Source organism: Sparus aurata, chromosome 1, assembly GCF_900880675.1.
Source record: "Sparus aurata chromosome 1, fSpaAur1.1, whole genome shotgun sequence".
Classification (NCBI taxonomy): Eukaryota; Metazoa; Chordata; class Actinopteri; order Spariformes; family Sparidae; genus Sparus; species Sparus aurata.
Window position 1 is genome coordinate 22,629,778 of NC_044187.1, and position 21,746 is coordinate 22,651,523.

Below are 21,746 nucleotides of genomic sequence, written 5' to 3' on the forward strand. Positions count from 1 at the left end.
GGTTTTGACCGGTCCGGATGTGCATTGTAATAATATGTAATGAGGCGCGCGTTGATTGGCCGCAGGAAGGACAGAGCCGGAATGGGGGGCGAGCCTGCATGCACACAGAGTCCAAAACATAAACAGCCCCCTGTCATGGCGCACACACTAAATGACGGACCTTAAGGAATTCAGGCATTTATGTACGAGCCGGAGTCGGAACCTGAACGGGAGAGTGAAGAGGCAGAGATGGTGGAAGAGACACGTTTACAGCAGGATGTCTCTGAATGGTAAATTCTTTTTTTTTCCTTCTTACTTTTCACACTCGTGTTTTACATGTAAGACCTGAGTTTTAATGCTGGCGGTCACGATGTATGGCGTGAAAATGACAGAGAAATAAGCAGATTCGGCGTGCTCACTCTGGCTGAGGGCGGCTTTGAGCCGATGCTTATGCAAGTAGCCTCCTGTGGTAACGTCACCACAGGAGCAGAGTCAAAATCTCGTGCTTTAGGAACGCGCACTATTGTGCGCTATTCCTGTTCGGAAAAAGAGCCAAAGCGAAAAAAATGAGCCACTTTCAAACTCCAGCTTTTCAGGCAAGTTTCAACAGAGGTCCAACACCAATATTCATGATTTAACGAGAGAAATTGCGATTTCCGGGTGATGACTCCTTTAAGATCAGATACTGTTGAACGGTGCTTGACTGCTCAATATACCGTACTTGGTTTAGTATCACATATCCGCTGCAGCAGCCATCTATCATAAAGTTTCCTGGAGAGAAAACAGGGAAAAACGTTTATGGATGACGCTTCCAGCACTCTGCGGAACTAGCATATGTATTAGAATAACCTACAGCACTTCCGAGGCTTTAGAAATGTTAGCTAAGTGGGTTAAGCAATATGATAACCTGTTAGTAGTATTCACTCAACAGAGTCACTAATCTAAATCAAACAACATGTTACCATGCACAATGCAGCATCTGTGACTTGGACAATGATTGGCACAAGGTATCATGGGTGTGAGGAATAAGGTTGATAAGAAGACATTTTTGAGGCTTCCGGGCCTTTAAACTGTTGCTGAACACAACGTGCAGACAAAACTCTGCAGGTATGGTGCTGAGTCTACCTGAACCTTATAGTTATTGAATGAAAGTTGATTGATTGATGAATTGGTTAACTAGCATGTTCCTAATTGCCAGCCACTGTTTCCTTTTCCTGCCCTTACCAAGACTCCAAAGTCCCGTTTGTATGAAATTACTCTCCGGCGATATTAATGCTTCATATAGTGTATGTATAATGTGATCAGTCTGGAGAACAAACCATATATGTGTAGTGATAGTATTGTTTGTTTTCATAAATTGAGCTCAACATTTTGGTTTCATATGGACATCTGGACTCTTTAAAATTGTATCAGCACCAATGTTCTGCGGTCCAGCATGGGAACCCTTATGTCCAAGGGAAAACAGAGTAAAGCCATTAGGAGAGTAGGACCCTCATTAAATAAGCTGTTATAATGTCAGCTACTGGTAATTGGTCTGTCCTGGCTGGTCTGCCTTCATACAATATAACAGATTTTATGTGTGGTGCTGTACACTATAAACTCATAAAGTCGCTACCCCTGAGATTAGAGGCTACAGGGATAATGTGAAAAGTTTAAAAGATGGATCAATATCTTGTTTTGTCCGTGGGTCTGTGGATCGAGCAGGTACAGAGGCTGTGTTTTACTGCACGGTGCTTATGATAGCAACAACTCAGAGCTGCACAGTCTGCCTGTGTGTGGGGATTCCAAGTAATTACACTGCTGGACAGGCTGTATGCTGGCCGGATTTTGCCACAGCAGTTATTTAACGAGAAGAAAGCAGTAATGATATACAGAGACTCAATAATGGAGTCATATATTTCTTGGCACAGCTGCACAATCATACTTTAAAGTCAGAGTTGTTTTTCCAGACATGGAATTTAGCAACAGCCATAATATAAGGTTGTTTTCTACGTAGTGACACATACTGCGGCTGTGGCTCAGGAGGTGGAGCGGGTCATCTACCAATCACAGGATCGGATGTTCAATCGCCGGCGCCTACAGTCTACAAGTTGATAGGTTCCAAATTGCTCCTGGTGGCTCTTCCATCACAGTTTGAGTCTCCTGCATCTTAAAGGAGATCTATTATGCATTTAAATTTTTTTGGTTCCCTTTGGTGTTTTATATAGTTTGGCACGTAAGAATTGATTTAAACATGGTGTTGTAAACGGTGCAGGGTCAGGCGTGTGAAAGCTGACTAATCAGAGGAGACTGTGTATTCAGGAGGTGGGGGGCTTAAAGAGACAGGAGCTAACAGAGGGAAAATACAGTGCTGCTTCGCTGGACAGCATAAGAAACATGTTTTTTTAGCATAAACCCATGTAAACCCATTCCAGTAGTAACCCAAAACAAAATTACTAACCTGACAATGAGTGTGAATACGTCTCTTTTAAAGGTCGTCTATTTCTGACACTCTGTATCACTGTCATGATGGCCACAGAGTAACTCAAGGGCTATTGGAGGGCCTGTTGCTGAAGTGACATGTTATTACACCCTCAGTGAGTCCCGTCATGCGTGTTGCCATGCCAATTAACCATGGTCATGCCTGCTACACAGCCTCAGCCTAAAGGATGTTATTATTAAAAAGAGTGACGCCTCAGGCAGCAGCCATGGAGTGTGTTTATTGCTTCATGTTCTTGTCCACCAGCACAAGTTTGCTGTCATGGAAATGTAAGACTTTATACTTTCAGACTGTATTTCCACCTGTTGAAGTAGCATAACAAGCCCCACTTGCTGATATCCCCATGAGAGAGGTCACACGTGTTACGCTGGTGAATGACTGCTTCATGCCTGTTACTGCATGGACCCGTGTGGCTGTATCATGTTCCTTTGTAAAATTGGAAGACATTATATATGGTTTCCTGCCCTGTCGGTTTCTTTACTACATAGAGAAGGAACAGGATGACTAATAGCAGAAGTCTTTACACCAATTCAAAGCCAACATTTTTGATTACTCGGTACAGTGTGGGCTGTTCTCCCGCAGAGCTCCCAGGGTGCGCCCTGTCTGATGATGCAGTTATCAAAGGTTTTTTGGAATCCATTTTCTGCCTATGCAGCATAAATTAGACACAAATTTAGCTTTGGCAATGTAGCTATATTTAGATATTACATCCTTTGGACCCAAAAAAGGATAGTTATGTTTGAGAAGTTATATTGGACAGATACAAAGGAGAAATGTGTTGATGTATTCACTGATCTCCAATGGAAGTTCTGCATGTAAATGTTGTCCTACTGCTAAGTGATTCTCCGGCAGTGTTCTTACCAGTATACACTGCATGATTATCACATGCCAGCATTCATTACATCAGCTAATTAACACAAGTTTGGCATTTGTGATGTGTGTATAAGAGGATTTGAGAGTGACCACCAGTCCGGTGCTCATAGACCAGGAAAGGATTGAGTCACTCACTCTTTCTCTTTATTAAGTCTCTTCATTCAGGGTGCATGCTTCCTTCCTTTATTTATGCTGTGTTTACTGTCCGAGACAACGGCTCATCGGCAGCTCAGAGCTCCTGGACAGTGACCCGTACCAGTCTAGGTCGAAGGTCAGAGGTCACTGAAATTGTCAGAGGTCAATCGGGGCTGAGAGTCAACAGTGAAGGTGCTCACAAAGTCCTAAAAGACCCCCTGCTACGCTTTTCTCTTTGTCTCACTTTTTAAAAAGATTTAATGGGAAATCAAGTTAATGACTTAAGATTAACATCCTGAAGTGAACCAGAGGACTCACCCCATGCTGATGGAAAGTCAGGTAGAAGTTTTGTATCACATGAGACATTTCTGCAAAAAACAGCATGTCAGAGCAAAACAGCATTGCTGTAGACAAATAAAGTAGATGGGGACTTTAAGTCAAGAGTGTAAATAACGTCTTTTCAAATCATTTTGGGTACTTAGGGCTTCCAAAGAATTGGATTACTGCTAACAGGCTTTATTATTTTCTTTGTTTATTAGTTTTTTTTGTCCCCATCTACTTCATGCTGCAATCTTGTTTTGTTGTGAAGCTCCATAATGGTCTTGTGGAAAACAAAACTTCACCTGACTTTACAACGGCATGAGGGTGAGAAGATAACGACTGAATTTTAATTTTTGGGTGAACTTTCCCTTTAAAATGACTGAATAGACCTTTTGTCAGAACTGAAAGGTACAACAGCAGTGAGAGTGAGTGAGAAGAGCTCGGATAGTATTTCCCAGATATTTTACAGTGCATATAAAACAAGACAGGTTTAAAGGTCACAAAATATGATGTCTGCTTACTTCTTTTAAAGGTCCTGTCATGGCTCAGTTTGACACCCTGAGGGCTAAATATAATAAAATTTTAGGTTGTTAGAGTAGACGTTAGTATATTCTATATTAACCATGACTGGCTCATTTCTTCAGGCTTTCTTTGCAAACTTGCATGAATACTTTTATTTGAATTAAACTCCGTGACCCTCACAGACAGCCTACCCTCTGGTTCCTTAATATTCAGCGTTATGAAAATAAGGCCGATGACAAAAAGCCTCGCATTGTGTCCGACCTGCCCCCCACTCGCTCCCCCCACCCTCGCCACGGCACAGACCAGTCCTCCGTTTCTCCCTGCTCCCCTCCCTCCCTCTGCTGTTTTTCTCCTCCGCACTGACACCAGCCTTCCTGAGTATGAAAGCTCATTGGCTGTGAATGTTTTGTGGTATTATGTTCGCACCAGGATCTGTTTGTGTGTGTGTGTGTGTGTGTGTGTGTGTGTGTGTGTGTCTGTGTGTGTGTGTGTGTGTGTATGCGTGTGTGTGTGTGTGTGTGTGTGTGTGTGTGCATGCCTATTTTAATCTGAGGGATTTGCTCCCTTTGCTGCTTACAAAACAAGCCTTAGAGAACAGAGACAATAACCTAGTTATAAAAAATGAAAAATGTGAGGGGACGAAAGTTCAGTCAAATTCACAGTCTGGTTAATGTTCCCAGCTGTACGAGCTAAATACTTAACGATATGTAACTACTGTATTACCCACAATCCTCCCCTCATCCATGTGTTCATGCAGTATTAATTTTGCTCTGCATAAAATAAGGCAGATAAAGAAGTAGAGCTGAGCTTTCGAAAGAAAATGTCACAAATTACACAAATGTTGTTATAGATTTTGTTTAGTTGTGTACTAACATAATCTTGAATTTTTCCATCATATCTAAACTCAGAAAAATCCATATTTTTACTTCAGCCGATGGTGCATTTCATTTGGTCTCTTGTCAATATGTCCAGGTTCGGGAAGTCAAACAAGACTAAAGGGTAACACGAACAAATACTAAAAAACATTACCCCGCTGTGAACATTCGTGCCTGAGTCACATTAGATCATCAGCAGTGGTGGTTGTTTAATGGTGTGTCCATCAACAGTGAAGCACATCTGACTGCAGGATAAATTGTGGTGTGTCACGAAAGTGTATACTTTCCCCAAACAGCTAGATTACTTTACTGTGCATTAGCTGTAAAATTGCAGGCTTCTGCTCACATTGAGGGTGTGCGATTGATTAGTTAATTTCAATCAACTCTTACTAAATTCAGCACTCATCAGAGACTCCAGTTCTCTCTTGTTTTTCCCCTCTCCTCTCTGTAATGTTGTTTGTTTTGTACATTTCCCCTCCAGCTCCAGTTAGCAGTCAGTGTTACAGTAACATGACATAAACACCAGACAATTTTTGATCCCAAACGTTTAAAAGTAATCTCTTAGAGCAGAAGCTGACGTGGCTTTGGGTATTTATTCCTCCAGAGCCCACCTCTCGGGAAACAACACTCTGCAAATGTCTTTTGTTTTGTTTTGATGAAGAGACGCCTAGTGGCTGAAATTACATATTGTGCTTTTAAGTAAAAAAAACTGTAAATGAAATAAATTCCTTTTTTCTTAGTCTTCTTTTAGAATACATTGAATACCTTTCTGAGTGTCTCAATATCAGACAAAACAAACTTATGATTGACATTTTTCAATCATAAGGTATGATGATAAAGCAAAAGAAAAGTGTCAGATTAATGGATGATGAAGATGATAGTTGGTTACAACCCCACCACTGATATTTTCCCATAATCATGAGCATGTTGGTCCTTGATGAAGACTTATTCTTGTATCATATAGTGTCTTCATAGTGCCTTCTTCTCTGCATGGACCTCTGGCTTTCAGAAGGAAATGATCACTAATTGGAGTGAGCGGACTGGGTAAACCTTGCATGAAATTACCATCGGAGGCCCCATTGTTGAGTGTGTGCATGTCCGTCTTGTGCTCCACCCCCAGCAGTCAGCCTGTTGACTTCAGAGAGTGCTCACTCAACTATGAAGCCTGCGGTGTCGCAGAGACGACTGAGAGAGTGTTTGAGCATGTGTGGAAAATAATGTATGGCTGCCTGCGCCTGGGAGTGACAGTGGAAGAGATAACAGGCAAATTTATTGAAGTATTTATTTTTTTTCTTCTGTGGGAGGAAGCTTTCCCGGAGAGGAGAGAGATCGAGGAGGGCTGAGAGGAGAGAGTGAAGGAGAGGGGCATGAATGTAGGGTGAGGGGGCGGGGCGAGGAGGGTGAGAGGAGGCAGACTGGGGTTTTAGGGGTGTGAGTGTGTGTGTGTGTGTGTGTGTGTTTGAGAGCAAAAGATGGGGGAGGTGTGTATTGAGGGCCTTGGATTGGACTGTAATCCTTTAGTCCTGGTTAGGAAAAAAAAACCCTTGCACAGTCTGGGACAAACAATATGACAAGGACACACACACGCAACATATTGTTTCGCTCACACACACTGGTGAGTGAAGTGGTGAGAGAGGCTTTGGCTGACGTTACTTCATCGTGAGAAAATGTCCTTGGCAGAAACTGGCTGATTACCTGCAGAAGGTTGGTTCTTTTCTGTGAAGTAGAGTTTACATTTGTATGCATCAAGTGTGTGTGTGTGTGCGCGTGTGTGTGTTTGCATTTCTGTGTGTGCCTGTGTGTGAGAGAGATGATTCGGCGTGTCATGCATAGGGAACTGGATAAGAGTGTGTATGTTGGATTCAGCAGCGCACCTTTTGATAATATTAAGGACTGTAAGCTCTTGTTTGTTTGCTTTTGTGGAAAAGCATCGTAAGAATACTCTCTAGTTTATAAATTACACCTCCCTCCTCCTCTTGTTCTTCTGTCAGATGCCGTGCTGCAGATGGCACACGTTCAGTGCGGTTGTCGTTACTGAATCACTCACTTCCGGTAAGCGTGTACACTTCGGATCCAAACCCACTAGAATGCACGTGAATGTGTCTGCGTCTGGTTGCACCAAAATAGGTTGTTACTCACATCACACCTGACTGTCGCACCTCCCGCATTAGATAAACCGCGTTCTCCTGTTTGTATAGATGCAAGTGACAGCTGTAAGGAAATGTAAATTGGCAAACAGTATTGCAGACAAGGGTTTTCAAATATCCAAGTGACACATTTGTGAGCAACCTCATTACACCAGAGACAGAGGTTTAACACGTAACAGGTTTTAACCACGCGTGTATCTATGAAATAATATCTATCAATTATTATTATGATTTAATGACAAATTTTAGAACTTATAATTTTACTTTCACTTCCACAACTAAATATTATTTCCTTTTCAGGTCACTATATGTTCCTCGTTCTTACTTTATGAAACAGGATAAGTCCGAACACATACCTGCAATGCAAACACCCAGTTATTATCCAAGCTGTTGGTTGTGAAGACTTTTAAGAGGACCTTTACTAAAAAAATCTGCCAAATCACAGATTTCTGAGCGGATTCTTACATGTTGCCCTCCATTAAACACGTTAGAAGTTCTCAGTGTGTCACAGATGTCGTCATGATCCCTGTATCCTTCCTCCCATCGTGTCTTGTTGCACTCTGAAGGTTTTTCCTCACTGTCTGCTCCAGTGACAGGAGTGATGGAGGTGTTAATGGAAGCACGTCCACCTCTTCTGAGTGTGTTATCATCCAATCTGGCCACCTATTCTCTGCCATATCTCTTATGATTTTATGATTTAATAGTTTCTGCTATTGCATCAGCATGCCTGCAACACACACAGTGTTATCTACCACAGTACGATATTGGAGATTATCTTGTTATCACATTTTGGGAAAGATCACTACTTAAAATATTTTTTCTTTTTTTTCCAATGTGTGAATGTACATTATCACAGCTAGATCTCAAAGATGACGTTGAGTGGCAGCTGTATCTTTTCCACGGCCCAGAAATTTAAAGAACCTCATCATTGTTAGGTGATATGAAGAAAAACAACACGGAGGGAGAGCCAAAACCTTTTCTCCCTGTCGGAGCACAGAGCACCTGCTGCCAGCCGGGCTTTACTCAGCGTCTGCCAACACTGGCATATGGCAAACACACACTCACATACACACACACACATGCACACGCATGCATGTGCACGCAGTCACTATTTCTGGTTTAGGGGTGTTGGAATCTGGCAGGCAGCTCATAATGTCTGAATGTCACATCTTTATGCATGAATGTGCTGTGTTTATGCACGCAGACTTGGTTAAATTTGCAGACATGCAAACACACACACACACACACTTTCACTTATACAGAGAGGCGGCACAAACAACCCTCAGATCAAACACTGTCTTATATTCGAGACAAGTTTGACGTCAGTTGAACAGACAAATGCTGTCGCGCGGCTGTTGCCCCTTTTCTCCTCTATGCTTCTTTTAGGGGATAAAAGAGCAGCTGGATTTTTTTGGAAATCCAGGCAGAATTACTCGCAGTCTACTGCTTAGAAACAGAATAGACTATAATAAGTGTCTTTGCGCACTTCTGGGCAATCAATGCATCTCCTTTACCAGCTTTCTAAGGCTCTTGGATACAGTTCACAACATGAATCACAAACAGTATGTATGTTTATTCGGTGACAGTTTCTGCCTAAATTGTCGCTTAGGATTCGAGGCACCGAGCTACTAAGTGCAAAGCAAAGAAAAGATTGTGTGGGATTGAGATGTCAGGCCTCTCAAAGCTGGAGAAAAGTGCAGCACTCACCTCGCACTCAAGCTCCCAAGAAAGTCCCCGCTCTTTTTGAATTCCGGCTTTTTAAGACTTTTTTCGGTTGTGACGGAATATCTTGTGTTTTTTCAGATGGATTTGAATGCCTCCTCTGTTCTGGCTGTGAAAAAAACAAAACAAAAGAACAGCCTGTGGTTAAACGCAGCACTCAGTGTCATTTCAAAGTGAAATCAAAAGCTGTTAAGAGTTACTGCCGCCTCTCAACAGTTGGGCCATTTTGGAGCAATTAGGGCTCTTTAACCAGACGCTCAAACTATGACCAAACCACCGCTTGTGGGTTTTTGAGCATTTGATGTTTGGCAGCGCAGAAAATTATGCACTGGTGGATACTGACCGCTCATGAAATTATAACATGTTTATTTTCATCAGCTGCTTATTTGATACTCTGCGTATGTGTTGCGCATGTAGTCTGCTGGCGGCCAGCTTTGGGCTGTTTCAAGCAGAGATGTGTTTGTCTCTGTTCACTTCCACGTTCTTACAGTTGTTAGCTTACGTAACATTGTTATCATTTTTGCATCCTCTTCATGTGTTCATTTGCAGTACGACCCAGAGAATTCGGGCTTCATCAGTACGGAGAGGTTCAGGGACCTTCTGGCGACCCACGGCTCTGAGCTTGACCCGCACAAACTGGAAGTCCTACTGGCCCTCGCCGACGGCAACGCCGATGGAAAGATCTGCTACCAAGACTTTGTCAACCTGGTGAGATGTGTTAACATTTTATAGGCTCGTTGACATCAGCATTCAGTACTTGATAGGCACCTCTCAACCTGCAATTTGTCTTTAGATTTACTGTTCAGATTTACATTCAAGTACCAGTTGATACATCCAGTATTGCCACACATGCAGGTTGTGAATGTCACATGAGGTGTGGGTTTAAGTCGAATGAGGCATGAGACATTGATGAATTCAGATTTACATGGACAGAATAACAAAAGACTTGCAACTCAACTTTGACTTTGACGCCTAAGACTTGTGACTTCATTTGGACTTCAGACTTTTATATCCAGCCCCAAACAGCCATAGCTCAGTTACAAGGTGGAGAGTCCTCCTAATAGGAAATGACTCTGAGTCTGGTGATAAATTCCCCTCTTAGCGCTCACCTTGCCCCACTTTCAGTTTCACCTTCAAACCATTGGCCTGCTGCTGATTGTGTGAGGTCTCACTCAAGCATCTCCAGCTGTGCACGCTGCCTCACAACCTTCTCATTTTCTGTTTTCCGCCGTCTCGTTTGTTGTTCCCCGCGGGAGGCCGAACTGCTGACCTAGGACAGTGTGGAGTGGTCTTGGAGTGGGAGTAGTTGTGTGGTGCACCATAACTACTGGGTGGCTGTGGGAAGGAGTATGTGTGTGTGTGTGTGTGTGTGTGTGTGTGTCTGTAGGGAATTCATTGTTGTCTGTGAGTGTGAGCGTGTCCATCTCTCCCTTTCTCTCTTGTTCCTCAGAGCTGTTTATTGTCTGATACAGTGGCTGAGGAATGAGGCCTGTAGGAAGCCTGGAAAAATGTCAAAGGGCTTTTCACCATTGCTTTCCAGTTGGTGCATTCACGTCATGTGACAGGCTGTGGGTCACGGCATGCGAGTGGAAGTGGGACAGAGAGGAATGGGGTGCCGGCATCTGTTTGTGTACAGTCACTTTTTTTCTTTTCTTAGTCGCTATTGTGTTCACCCTCTCAATGGTTAATACATTCATAGAAGCTGCAGCAGAACAACAGGAGCTGAACACAGAGGGGAATACAGGGAGGGAGGGAGTGATGTGTATTCATGATTATGGTAATATGCAGTGCGATGCATGAATAAGTGCTCAAACAATTGGTTTAGATTACATTAATTGATGAGTCATTCATCTGTCAAGAATAAATGCCAAACATTTGCTTGCTTCAGCTGCTTTTCTGTCTTAAATAAGTGTTAAGTAGCTCTATATGTGTTGCTCAGGTGGTGACGTAGAGGAGGGAGGGGGTCACTAACAGCCAAATGGACATGAAGTTAGCAATATTGTTTTTTCAGGGCTGATACCAATACCACTTATTAGAAATTGAGGAGACTAATAATTGATATTTTCAAGCAATATAACATACCCCAAGTAAAAATGAAAGTCTTTTTTTCACTGCTACTTCCACTCCACTACATTTAGGCCAATTGATAACTTTAGTAGCTGACTACTTGGCAGATTCAGATTTTCCAGCGTTGACCGATGTGAATATCAACCCTGATAATCAGCCAGACCAATAATCGGTCTATCCCTACTCTAGACTAAGATAATTATACATTTAATAACACACAAAGTGACACATATTCATGACAATGTGCAGAGAAGACTATTTGATTAATCTGTCGATCAGCAGAAAGTGCGCTGACAGCTTCTATGATCTTCATTTAATTGGTGCAGTCAGGGAGTAGTAACACCAAAGAAGCCTCTGAAATGTGAGGATGTGCTGCTTTTCACTTTTTAAAATCACCGTGAACATTGTCGGCTTTTTCAAGAGTTTGTTGGACAAACCAGGCGATTTGAAGACATTACCTTGAGCTCATTGAAAGTGTTGTAGCCATTTGTAACTTGTTCCTTTTTCTATTTCAAACCAGCGAGTGAATAAATAAATAGAAAATTCAACAGAATGAAAATGATTGTCAAAAAAAGAACCCTACAATGAACACTACTTTTAGTTAAAGGTTATACTGAAGTTCAGGCTCTCAAAGTAAACGTCAGGAGCCAGTTATTCAAGGTTGATGGTGTTTTATAAAGTTTTCTGTACATGTGAACCCACACTTTTGTGTGATACGAGTATCGAAGAGAATGTCAGGTATGTAAACACAACTCGATGGACTTTCCAAGCGTAGCCATTAATGGTGTGTGAGATAAAGATCAACGGGTTAAAAGGAACTCAAGAGTCATAATTCTTCCAGCAAGTTAATTGGCTGGCTGGTCCATTTCTGTCTCTACAACCCTTCTGCTTTCACAAAAGGAAGAAAAAAGAAATAAAGTGAAGCATATAATTAGAGGAGGACAGACAGAGACAAACTGTGTGGGTTTATTTGTCGCACCATCTCTCCTTTTGCACCGCAGCTCTTCCATCAATGTGATTGTCAGTAATTGCCTGCTCATTGCTCCGTCACAGTCAGCGTTCAAATCACAGTTATCTCCCTCTCTTAACCTCTTCCTCCGCCCGTCTTCTCTCACTCTCTACCTTCTCCCTCCGCCTCTCTGCCTGTGCGTCATAAGCTGTCGGCCTTTTCCCCACTGCTTCTTTCTTATCGGTGCCTTTCTCCTTCTTCTTTCTCTCCATCCATCTCTCTCTAATACATCACGCTGCAACTGTCCTGGGTAGAAACGGACTCAGTAATAAGTTTATACTTCCTAAAATATCTACAGAAGAGGTTGAACCGCTTTGTTTTCCCCCCCGGTGGGTTGAAATTGTTGGAATGATCATGATGGATTTGTGCAGGTTCCTGCAGATGCACCCATAGATGTCCTGTTACGGGTTGTTTGTGGAGATCCAGTTTTATTTTGCTTGAGATACACTCCGTACTTTGACTTTATGTGGATGCATCTCCTGGTTTTTATGGTTTGGGCTAGCTCTTTAGTTTTATATACAGGCCATATACAAAATTTGTCGTGTAGATAGCAGTATGTCTAATGTTTACCTGCTGATTGTTGTGACAAAAGACAAAATGATTGTAACTCATGGACCTATTACTAAAACTGGACTTGTTGCATCTGTTTCAGCTTCTCACTGGTGTCTGAAACAACAGGTCTTGTACACGCAGCCCCATCCGATTTTAACACAGGGCTGGTTGCTGTTGTTGTTGTTGTGGAAAGCTTCTGTGAAGAATCGGGCCGGTTAGAGCAGCAGGATAATGACCATGGATTTGGAATGAGATTTTCAGCAATGACATATGGGTGTAGTGCTCAGGGCTTTCACTACGTAGTGTATTTCTGTGGTTAAAGATAGACTTCTGCTCCTCCTGGCTTTACCAGCCTTCACTATACCTCCTTCTTCCATCAGTCCCTCTCACCGTCCCTCTTCTCTGACTGCGTTTCCACTGATCAAACTGTGAAATTGTCTCTCGCTGACTGAGCACCTATTTATCCCCTTCACCCCCCCACTCCTCTCGCCGGTGGGTAAACAGACAGAACGTCATTCTTTCTTTTGTGTCGTACAAAGAGGAAAGGAATTGCAGTCACTTCACACGAAGAATTGACTGTCTTTATGGAGCAGGGTTGCCTGGGGGAAGTCCATGTTTGTGTGTGTGTGTGTCCGTGTGTGTGTGTGTGTGTGCGGGTGTGTGCGGTCTGGAAGTGGCCATGGTAACCTGTAATCATTTTCCCACAGCTCTCTGTGCCCAACACCAAGGCCGAAATAATTGGCTTTTCCTGAAGTTTATCTCTGAATGGTGATACATGCAGGGACACCAAAAGTCTCATTAAACGGCGCATTTAATCGGCCGACTGTTCATACAGAGATTTCATTAATATTCAGGTTTTCTTAATCTGTGTTCTTATCGGTATTCCCTCCTTGCTATGTTTGAAGTGAATTATGATACCAACCATTGTTTGCAAGTCGTTCACAGATGAGTATGTCCCCTATCTTTGAGCGAAAAATTTTCCTTCTTTCCCTGATTGGTCTGTTTTTGTGCTTGAATAAACATCACTCATAGCTTAAAAACACAGGCAACACTCTGGAGTAGCTTTTGAGGTTGCAGTAGTTATATCCATCCACCTTTCCTTTTACTTTTATCACCAACAGCCAATTAGAAAACCATGTCGCTTGCCCTGATTGCCTTAAAATAACGTGCACTAAGTGACACATCTGCAATCCTGGAGACACAAACACGGGAGTAGAACTGAGAGTTATGGAGAGTGACATAAACAGAGCAGAGTGAGAAGGAGAGAAAGGGGGGAGACAGACTGGCCGAAGGAGAGAGAGGTAATAAGACTGTGGGGGAGAAGTGAGTCGTTGCGTCGTCTTGGTGAATCTTAAAAAGGACACAGCCAGTGTAATAAAGGGCACAAAGCTCGGAGACAGCAGTGATTTAGGAACACAGCTGAGTTAACTCTTGAGGACGAATTTCTGAATTCTGAATCTGGCTTCGTTATAATCTCTGTTGAGTGTTGCTTTGTGGTGAGGAGTGAATGAACGTGCCATCATTATTTCTTCATCTAAAAGTCAAGGACATGTTTCTGTCACTCAGTCACAGGTTGAACTACAACTGATGTCACCCTCATGGTCCACTGAAGGGCCATGAATAATCGCGAAAACATTCCTCACATTCACTCACAACACATGATGTGTGTCAAGCTTGCGGATGAACGTTCAGTAAAAAAACCTGCGCATGTGTGTTTTTCGACTTCACTCTCTGAGCGTGTGAAGAAATTCAATAGGAGAAGGCCACTGTTTGAAAAATGTGACACCTGTGAGATGAAAACGACGGCACTAAATCAAAAAAAAGAAAAAGATGACAGTGCTTTTGAAATGAGAGCAGAAAAATCATTTTGTCAGGTTTAAAAAAATGATACTGACTGACAGGATCTTCCCTCACTGAAAGGTTCTGAATGATGAACATCATGTGAGATCCCCGCCCATAGAAAATAAACAAATATAGAATACGATTAACCCTCAGTGAGGACGGACAGATCAGTGGGGAAAGTGAAAATTGAATAATCAGGGCTGTATTTATCTAGAGAAAGAATAGAATAGAAGAGTATCTGGAGACAAAAATTACAAAATAAAGTGACGGTTCTGTGATTAATAGCAGCAGAGTCAGTGAGTCTGTGTTAACAGTCACTGTACTAGTGTTTGTATTAATATAGAGCTGAAAGATCAATTTGACACAGAATACAATAAGTCAACAGGTATTAATAGTATAAAATAATATATTATGTTATGCTTTATTGTACTGTCAACTACCTACCTACTATAGTATAGTTCAGCAATATAACAGTAGAATAGAACATATCAACATATTGAGCAAGGTATGTCATCAGTTTGTGTACATAATTATATACAGTCAACTATATAGAAACAAACTTTATAATCTGGCAGTAGGGGACGCTAAAAAACATTGTAAAATAAAATAACCATCTTGTAAAGCACAGTAATTTTTTCGTGACTAAAATAGAGTTTTTAACCTTTAATTAGATGAAGTTTATTTTCTGGCGTTTGAATGTTCAATTAATGATATTTTCACATAGAGACATGAAATTACCAGTTCAGTGCAAATAATCAGGTGGAAGAGGTCTGTTTTTAGTTTGTTTTGTCTTATGATTTTATTTTTAATAGTTTAAAAAGGAAGTTAGTGAAAAAGGTTTTTTTTTTTTAATTATATGTGAAATGTTGATTGTACTATAAACTTTTTTAAAGATATTGACATTTTGTGTTTACAGTTTCTTCATGTTATTTTACATTAAACGTGTTGATTCACGTTCTATTTTGTCATTTATTGATATTTTGTGTATTTCAAAAATATAGGAAATAAATAAAGTGAAGTGAAAAAGTTTTGACAGTATGCATAGAGTTTCATGTTAACAAACACCACAGGCTGCATAAATGTTTGGAAATTACCAGTAACTCTTTATAGACAGGAAGGATGTAGAGAAACTATTTGGTGGTTGCTGGGTGATGATACAGGCATGCAGTTGCAATGACAAGGTGGGAGGGGTCTTTAAGTCTACCGGATTGAGATGGATTGGTGTGTGTGTGGCCTGTACCCGGTGTGTGTTGAGGCCCAAGTAGTTCACTACAAAATGATTTACGTTGAAGCGTTCACATGTTAAATTAAACAACTATTTAGCAGGTAAACACAATGGTCGTTAATATCAGAACCTGCTGCATCAGTGATGATAAAGCAGTAAAATTCCCTGAAGTATCTCTCAACACTCTATTTTCCCTTCTTCCCCTTCCTCACTTTCCTCACCTCCTCGCTCCTCTTCTCCAGATGAGTAACAAGCGCTCCAACAGTTTCCGGAGGGCCATTCTGCAGGGCAGCAGGCAGCTGAAAGGCTGTAGTCTCAGAGATGAGGTAGGCTTGGGGCTGTCCCAGCGGCTGGTCCGACACGTCGCCTATGAGACGCTGCCCCGCGAGGTCGACCGCAAGTGGTACTTTGACAGCTACACCTACTGTCCCCCTCCCTGGCTCATCCTGGCTATCACCATTGCTGAGGTAAATAGTTTGGGAGTGTCAGACCACTCTGTGTCTCTTGCGGTACACTGTGGAGGTTTTGACTACTTACAGCAGTATGGAAACATGTTTTGATGATTCTGAGCAGGCAGACGACAGTGTGAACATTTGCAACAAGTGCAGCAGGTTGTAGTGCAGTATAAAAAACAGCCAAAGTAAGGAAAGAAGAGGAATCTAGCTGATTTAGATATTGATGGAAACAATGCAGGCCTTTATTTTATGAGGATGGAAAAACTTTCAACTAGGACTGTCATGTGAGAACAATCTGATCTATTACATGCTTTAGGATTTATTAATGTACAACATGCAGACTTAGTCTGTGTCATAACCTCTGTTTAAGTGGGACCTCAAGGAAAATGTCATCAATTCTGTTTATAAAGATACTGTGGACGATTGCATGATCAGTCTTTATGGCTTCAACGATTATTAATGCATTTCTTATCTTTCTCGTCTATAATTAATTAATCAAAATTTACACTACGATGCTACTTTGACAAACCTTACTCTCAGCACTTTTATAAGGCCTCAAGGATGTGCAACAGAACCGAACACCGTTAAATATGTAATAATAGAAGTAACAAAAAAATCTGATTTTGTTAGACTGCAATGCTCTGTAGCAATGGTGATTCTTACGAGTGCATGAATTAAGTTTTACGTGTGAGGTTTGGTAGAGTAACTTGGGTCCGATATCATTATCTATGTTGAGATAAGACAAATTACTCTCATCTGCTCTTAGAAAGTTAATAATAGTCTATTGATTGTTCAGTTTTTCTTCTTTCAGAGTTCATGTAATTCGCCTGATAACTTTGAGGATGAGTAAAGAAATCAAGTTTAAAGTTTGTGCTCAATGTTCATCTCATTACCCGAGCAATTTGCTTTGATTTATGATGCTGAGCATCATTTCACTGATGTGTAAAATAAAGCAATTATACCTGAAACCACTTATTCTGTATTTGCTCTCCTAGGTAGCTGTGTTCATGTACTACGGCTGCCAGCTGGACCGCTTAGTCCTGCAGGTGTCCAGCCCGTCCTTCCTAAAGAGCCCCTTACCTTATCACCCCCAGCTCCGAGCCCAGTCCTGGAGGTACCTCAGCTACATCTTCATGCACACTGGGTGAGTTTACATCTTGCTATTGGATTTCTAATCATGAGCATGAGGCTACACTGGATACAATTACGCATTCGGATGCTGGAAATGCCTCAATGACACATTTTGCATTACCTGAACTCCTCCTCCACATTTTACTCACGTCAGTCCTGTGAGCCAGAGGCTTTGAATAGCTGTGATGCCTTAGGTGGTTTGGGTGTTCTGGCATTTTAAAAAATCGTCTTAGTCAGAGCTTGTCACATAACAATGTCATTAACAAAAACTCACCGTCAAATTAACTTTCACTGAAAGACAACAACTGAGGGCAATTAAATCCTCCTCAGTCGTGAAGGACAAATGCAGATAAGCAAGAGGTGATGAGCAAATGAGGCATCGTGAGTTGCTAATAATGAGTCTTAGATGCGGTTCATGAATCGACAAAACAAACAAGAGACAAATAATCATGTGGGACACCTAAAGTTAGATCGTGAAAAAGCAATTACTATTATTAAATTATTGGCGTAATGTGTATTTACTGCACTGCTGCTGTCCTAGCTGAGTGTGGGGAACACTTGTCCCTATCATAACGCTCCTCTGCTCGAAGAAACCACAAAATATTGACAGATAATTTGATAAAACTCCTCTCCTCTCCTCTCCTCTCCTCTCCTCTCCTCTCCTCTCCTCTCCTCTCCTCTCCTCCTATCTTATGATCGGTTTAGGCCAGGTCATCCAGGTTTAATTACCCTTGTGGGTAAATGGAGTCTCAGGCAATAGTGAGAACTAATAAAATGATAATTTAATTAGGAGTACCTGGAGGTGCCGGTGGTGATGACAGTGTGTGGTTAAAAGATGAACTCGAAGGGATGAACGGAGTGATAAAAGGAGAGAGGTGAGATGTTTAACATGCACCGATTACATTGGAACATCAGGGGAAGAGGCTGTGGGAATGAATCCAAGGTGCCAGTGTGTCTGATTTTATGTGGAAATGTTTTAATTAGTTTGATTCTATAATTGCATATACTTGTCAATGCTCCTGAGTCCCAGTAGGCCCCGTCATCCCTGAGTCTGAATCTGATGGTCCCAGTCAAACTAGAATAGGCTCAACTAGAATTCTGGGAGCAGCCTAACATTCAGCACTGGCTACATGTTTTAAGATAAGTGCACTTGGTGAGTCCAGCAGATTTTGTAGATGTGAAGGGTTTCTTGTGATCTCAGCACATAGACTGCAACTCTTGTTCTGAAATTTGCATCGCTGATCAAAAATGACTTTCAATAATTCAGGGAGTATAAATTTGTGATTACTGCTTCATGGCACAGAAGAACGGCGGTCGTTATGTGCTGGCTGGCTTAACCGCCTCAGCCCATTTGCTCATGCTGATACCAGAGCCACTGGGAGAGACGTTCATTAGAAGGCACATGGAGACACATTTCTCAATGTCTCTGTGCTCGAAATCATGCAAGAGGATGATGTTTATGTAAAGCATCGAAGTGGCGAGCACGGAGCTTCGTACATGTGACACCGCAAGGGGCTCGTATAACAATTAAAGTGACCCCTTCTTCTAACATCTGAAATGAAATATGCTTTATAATGTTGCATGATATTTTTTTTTTACGCAAAGGTAGTATTGATAACATTCAGCCACCACTGCATTCGTGACACAACACCGCCGTTGTTTGAATCATCTGTCCCCTCAAGTTGTTGCTAGTTTGTCGCATTACCTTACGTCACTAGAATCAGCTAGCAAGCATCAATGTCACTAACTAACGCTAGCTAGCTATCGTTAATGTGACTAACGCTAGGTAGCAAGAGCAACGTGGGTGTGAGGAGGACCTCAGGGCAGTACGGTATTCTGGGAGCATACTGTAGAACTAATCCATTTTTATGTTTTTCGTCCACAAACTGATAACTACTCATATTGCTGACAAAACACGGGATATAAACCCATTTGATACAAAAGACGACAAACCTTGTTAGAGGCTGGAGCCAACCGTCGGGATTGTTACACAGAAATGAACAAAACAATCTGACTAATGATACATTCACAATCATGATAGCACTTTTAAGGAAAAGAGATAGTTTCATTCTGCACCTTTCTACAAGTTCTGTAGATGTGTTATTATTTTTGAATTATATCAATATGACCTATAGTTTTGTTTGATTTTTCATAACTTGACACACCTGAAAGACATGACACTACATTGCTGTTACACGGTCAAGAGAAACAATAGAAAGTCGGGCATTGAGAAGGTTATTTCGGAAAGAAAAAATGGCTTTACTTGGAGTCCAACAGGTATCTTGTAATAGAATGGATCAGAATAGAACATACTTTGTCCAAGGCCGAAATGTTTCTTGTCCATGTCATTTTCTCTAAAAAAGCTATTAAAATCCTCATGGTGTGACATTTATTGTGGCCTGTACCAAATAAACCTGTGATCTCTGCAGCGCGACAGTGCTTCATCATAATGCTGTTTGGTCACACATTTGACCTAATTAAAGTAATATTTTCTTGGTTTTGGAGGCCAATTTCTTGTCTTTCCAGATCGATGCCAAAACTTACTAACACTAGGATGGAATGACCTTTAACAAAAGTCAGGGACAGGAATTATAAGTATGACACTGTGGGCACCCTGACCCACTGATCCACCTCTACAGACAATACAGCTTCTAATCATTTACAGTGACGCTGTCTTCTGCGAAGCTCTTGTGGCTGACTGATACCACTGTTTCCATGTTTCACTTCTCCTTCACACACTCTCCCCCTTTCACTCCCCCTTGCTCCCTCTCTCTCACACACAGGCAACTACAAACCATGTAATCCCATCAACAGCTCAGTAGGACTGATCCTTCCCAATTCTCAACACCAAAACAGAGTGTAAATATTGGCCCCAAAACATCCCTCAGCACAGGGCATTGCAGACTCACTCTTCTCTCCCTCCCTCCCTCCCTCCCTCCCCCCTTCTCTCTATGTGCAGTGTGTCTGTAGTAGCTGTGAAAACTTTAGCAAGATTAGCTTCCTGCTAGATTAAACCATGACTTGAAACATTTTGCAGCAGAGAGCTTTATTTCCGGTTGCGTTCGTGCTACTTTTGTCCACTCCTCATCATCATGCAGAGGTTTGTCACCCAATAATAAATGATAATGTCAGAGTACTGAGTCTGTGCTGTGCAAGTGTCAGCGCACTTTATCACACCTTATCCTTTCTTGTGTCTTTTATGAAACTCTATTCAATTTGTGACTCGTTTTCTTTCTTCTCATGAAAGCATCACAATCTGTTCTTCACTTTGTTGCGCAAAAAAAAGAATTAATTGTGAAGCTGCTATAGTTGAAGGAGTGATATAAAAAAAAAAGAACCAGGGTCATCTGGACTGCCGCAGATCTGCCTGACGGTGCAGCCCATCGCTCATAGCCCTATTAGCAGTATAGGAATAGATAGCGGCTGTTATTTGGAGTGGAGTTGTCCTTCTGCGTTTGGACGGGCCTCTCCCAGCCAATCAATATCCCCCATTGTCTCTGTGATCACTGGAACGATCCTCTGTGTCGGCATTGTGGTTGTGGCGGCTGTGTTGTTTCAAACTAAATAGATTATCGGCCTTGTCTTGTTTTTTTTCATGTCTGTGTTGGGGAAATGTGTTGGGTGTGTGTTTGTGTGTGTGTGTGTGTGTGTGTGTGTGTGTGTGCTTGTTTGTTCGGGGATTGTTTGCATTCATTTCTAGGATGAAGAATCTGTTTGATGTTGAGTTTTTTCTTTTTTTTTTTTCCAGAATGCACCGACAGGAAACACACACAGCAATTCAACCGTGCAGTTTGTCAAACTGTCGATAGGGAGGAAAAAAGGAAGAGTCATCTCTTTGTCTCTTGCCTTCGTACTGTCAACTCCCTTCCAGCTAATGTGAAACAGTAATGACAGTGTAATTAGGACAGGGAGTGAAAACAGAAGGGGAGAGTGATGGAGAGACAATGATCAAGATTATGAGAGAGAGGGAGAGAGGAGGCTGAGAGGCCGGATTATAGCAGCTCGCTGTCCTTTTGGATTCTGCTGTGACATCTGAATGTGTCTGTGCTGCTGCTGACTGAGGTTTGGCTGGAAGGACTTTCTAGCCGTGAAGGGCACAGTCAGGGTGTGTTTGTGTGTGTGTGTGTAAGTGTGTTTGGTTGTGCATGTGTGTGACCCAGCTATCCCTTGCTTGTAGCCATCACAGTGAAACACATGCTGTGAGTGGATTTGGGTCCATTTGCAGTTCTTTTATCGTGCTGTGTGTCTCTTTGTGTGCTTGTGTGAGTACATTTCTAAGTGTGTGTGAGTGTGTATGTGCCTCTATCAGTGTTCACAAGTAATGTTTAAGTGCACTGGAGTGTGTTGATGATTATCTGTTGATGGCCACGACAGTGTGGTTTGATGAAGGAGCAGATGTTCCAGTTTGTCTG

General features: G+C 41.9%; 1 protein-coding gene across 5 annotated transcripts in view; it reads left to right on the forward strand.

The window, feature by feature from the left end:
* Window positions 1–21,746, forward strand: part of rhbdl3 (rhomboid, veinlet-like 3 (Drosophila)) — a 66,179-nt gene that overhangs the window by 28,336 nt on the left and 16,097 nt on the right. For 3 of the 5 annotated variants that reach the window (XM_030432279.1, XM_030432294.1, XM_030432285.1), the window contains 3 exons: window positions 9,603–9,761; window positions 15,991–16,215; window positions 17,199–17,347. In XM_030432279.1, the coding sequence (XP_030288139.1) occupies window positions 9,603–9,761; window positions 15,991–16,215; window positions 17,199–17,347 (533 nt within the window). Of the gene's footprint in view, window positions 1–6,617; window positions 6,889–7,175; window positions 7,237–9,602; window positions 9,762–15,990; window positions 16,216–17,198; window positions 17,348–21,746 lie in introns of those variants that run through there. The other 2 variants (XM_030432302.1, XM_030432312.1) reach the window with 2 other exon arrangements.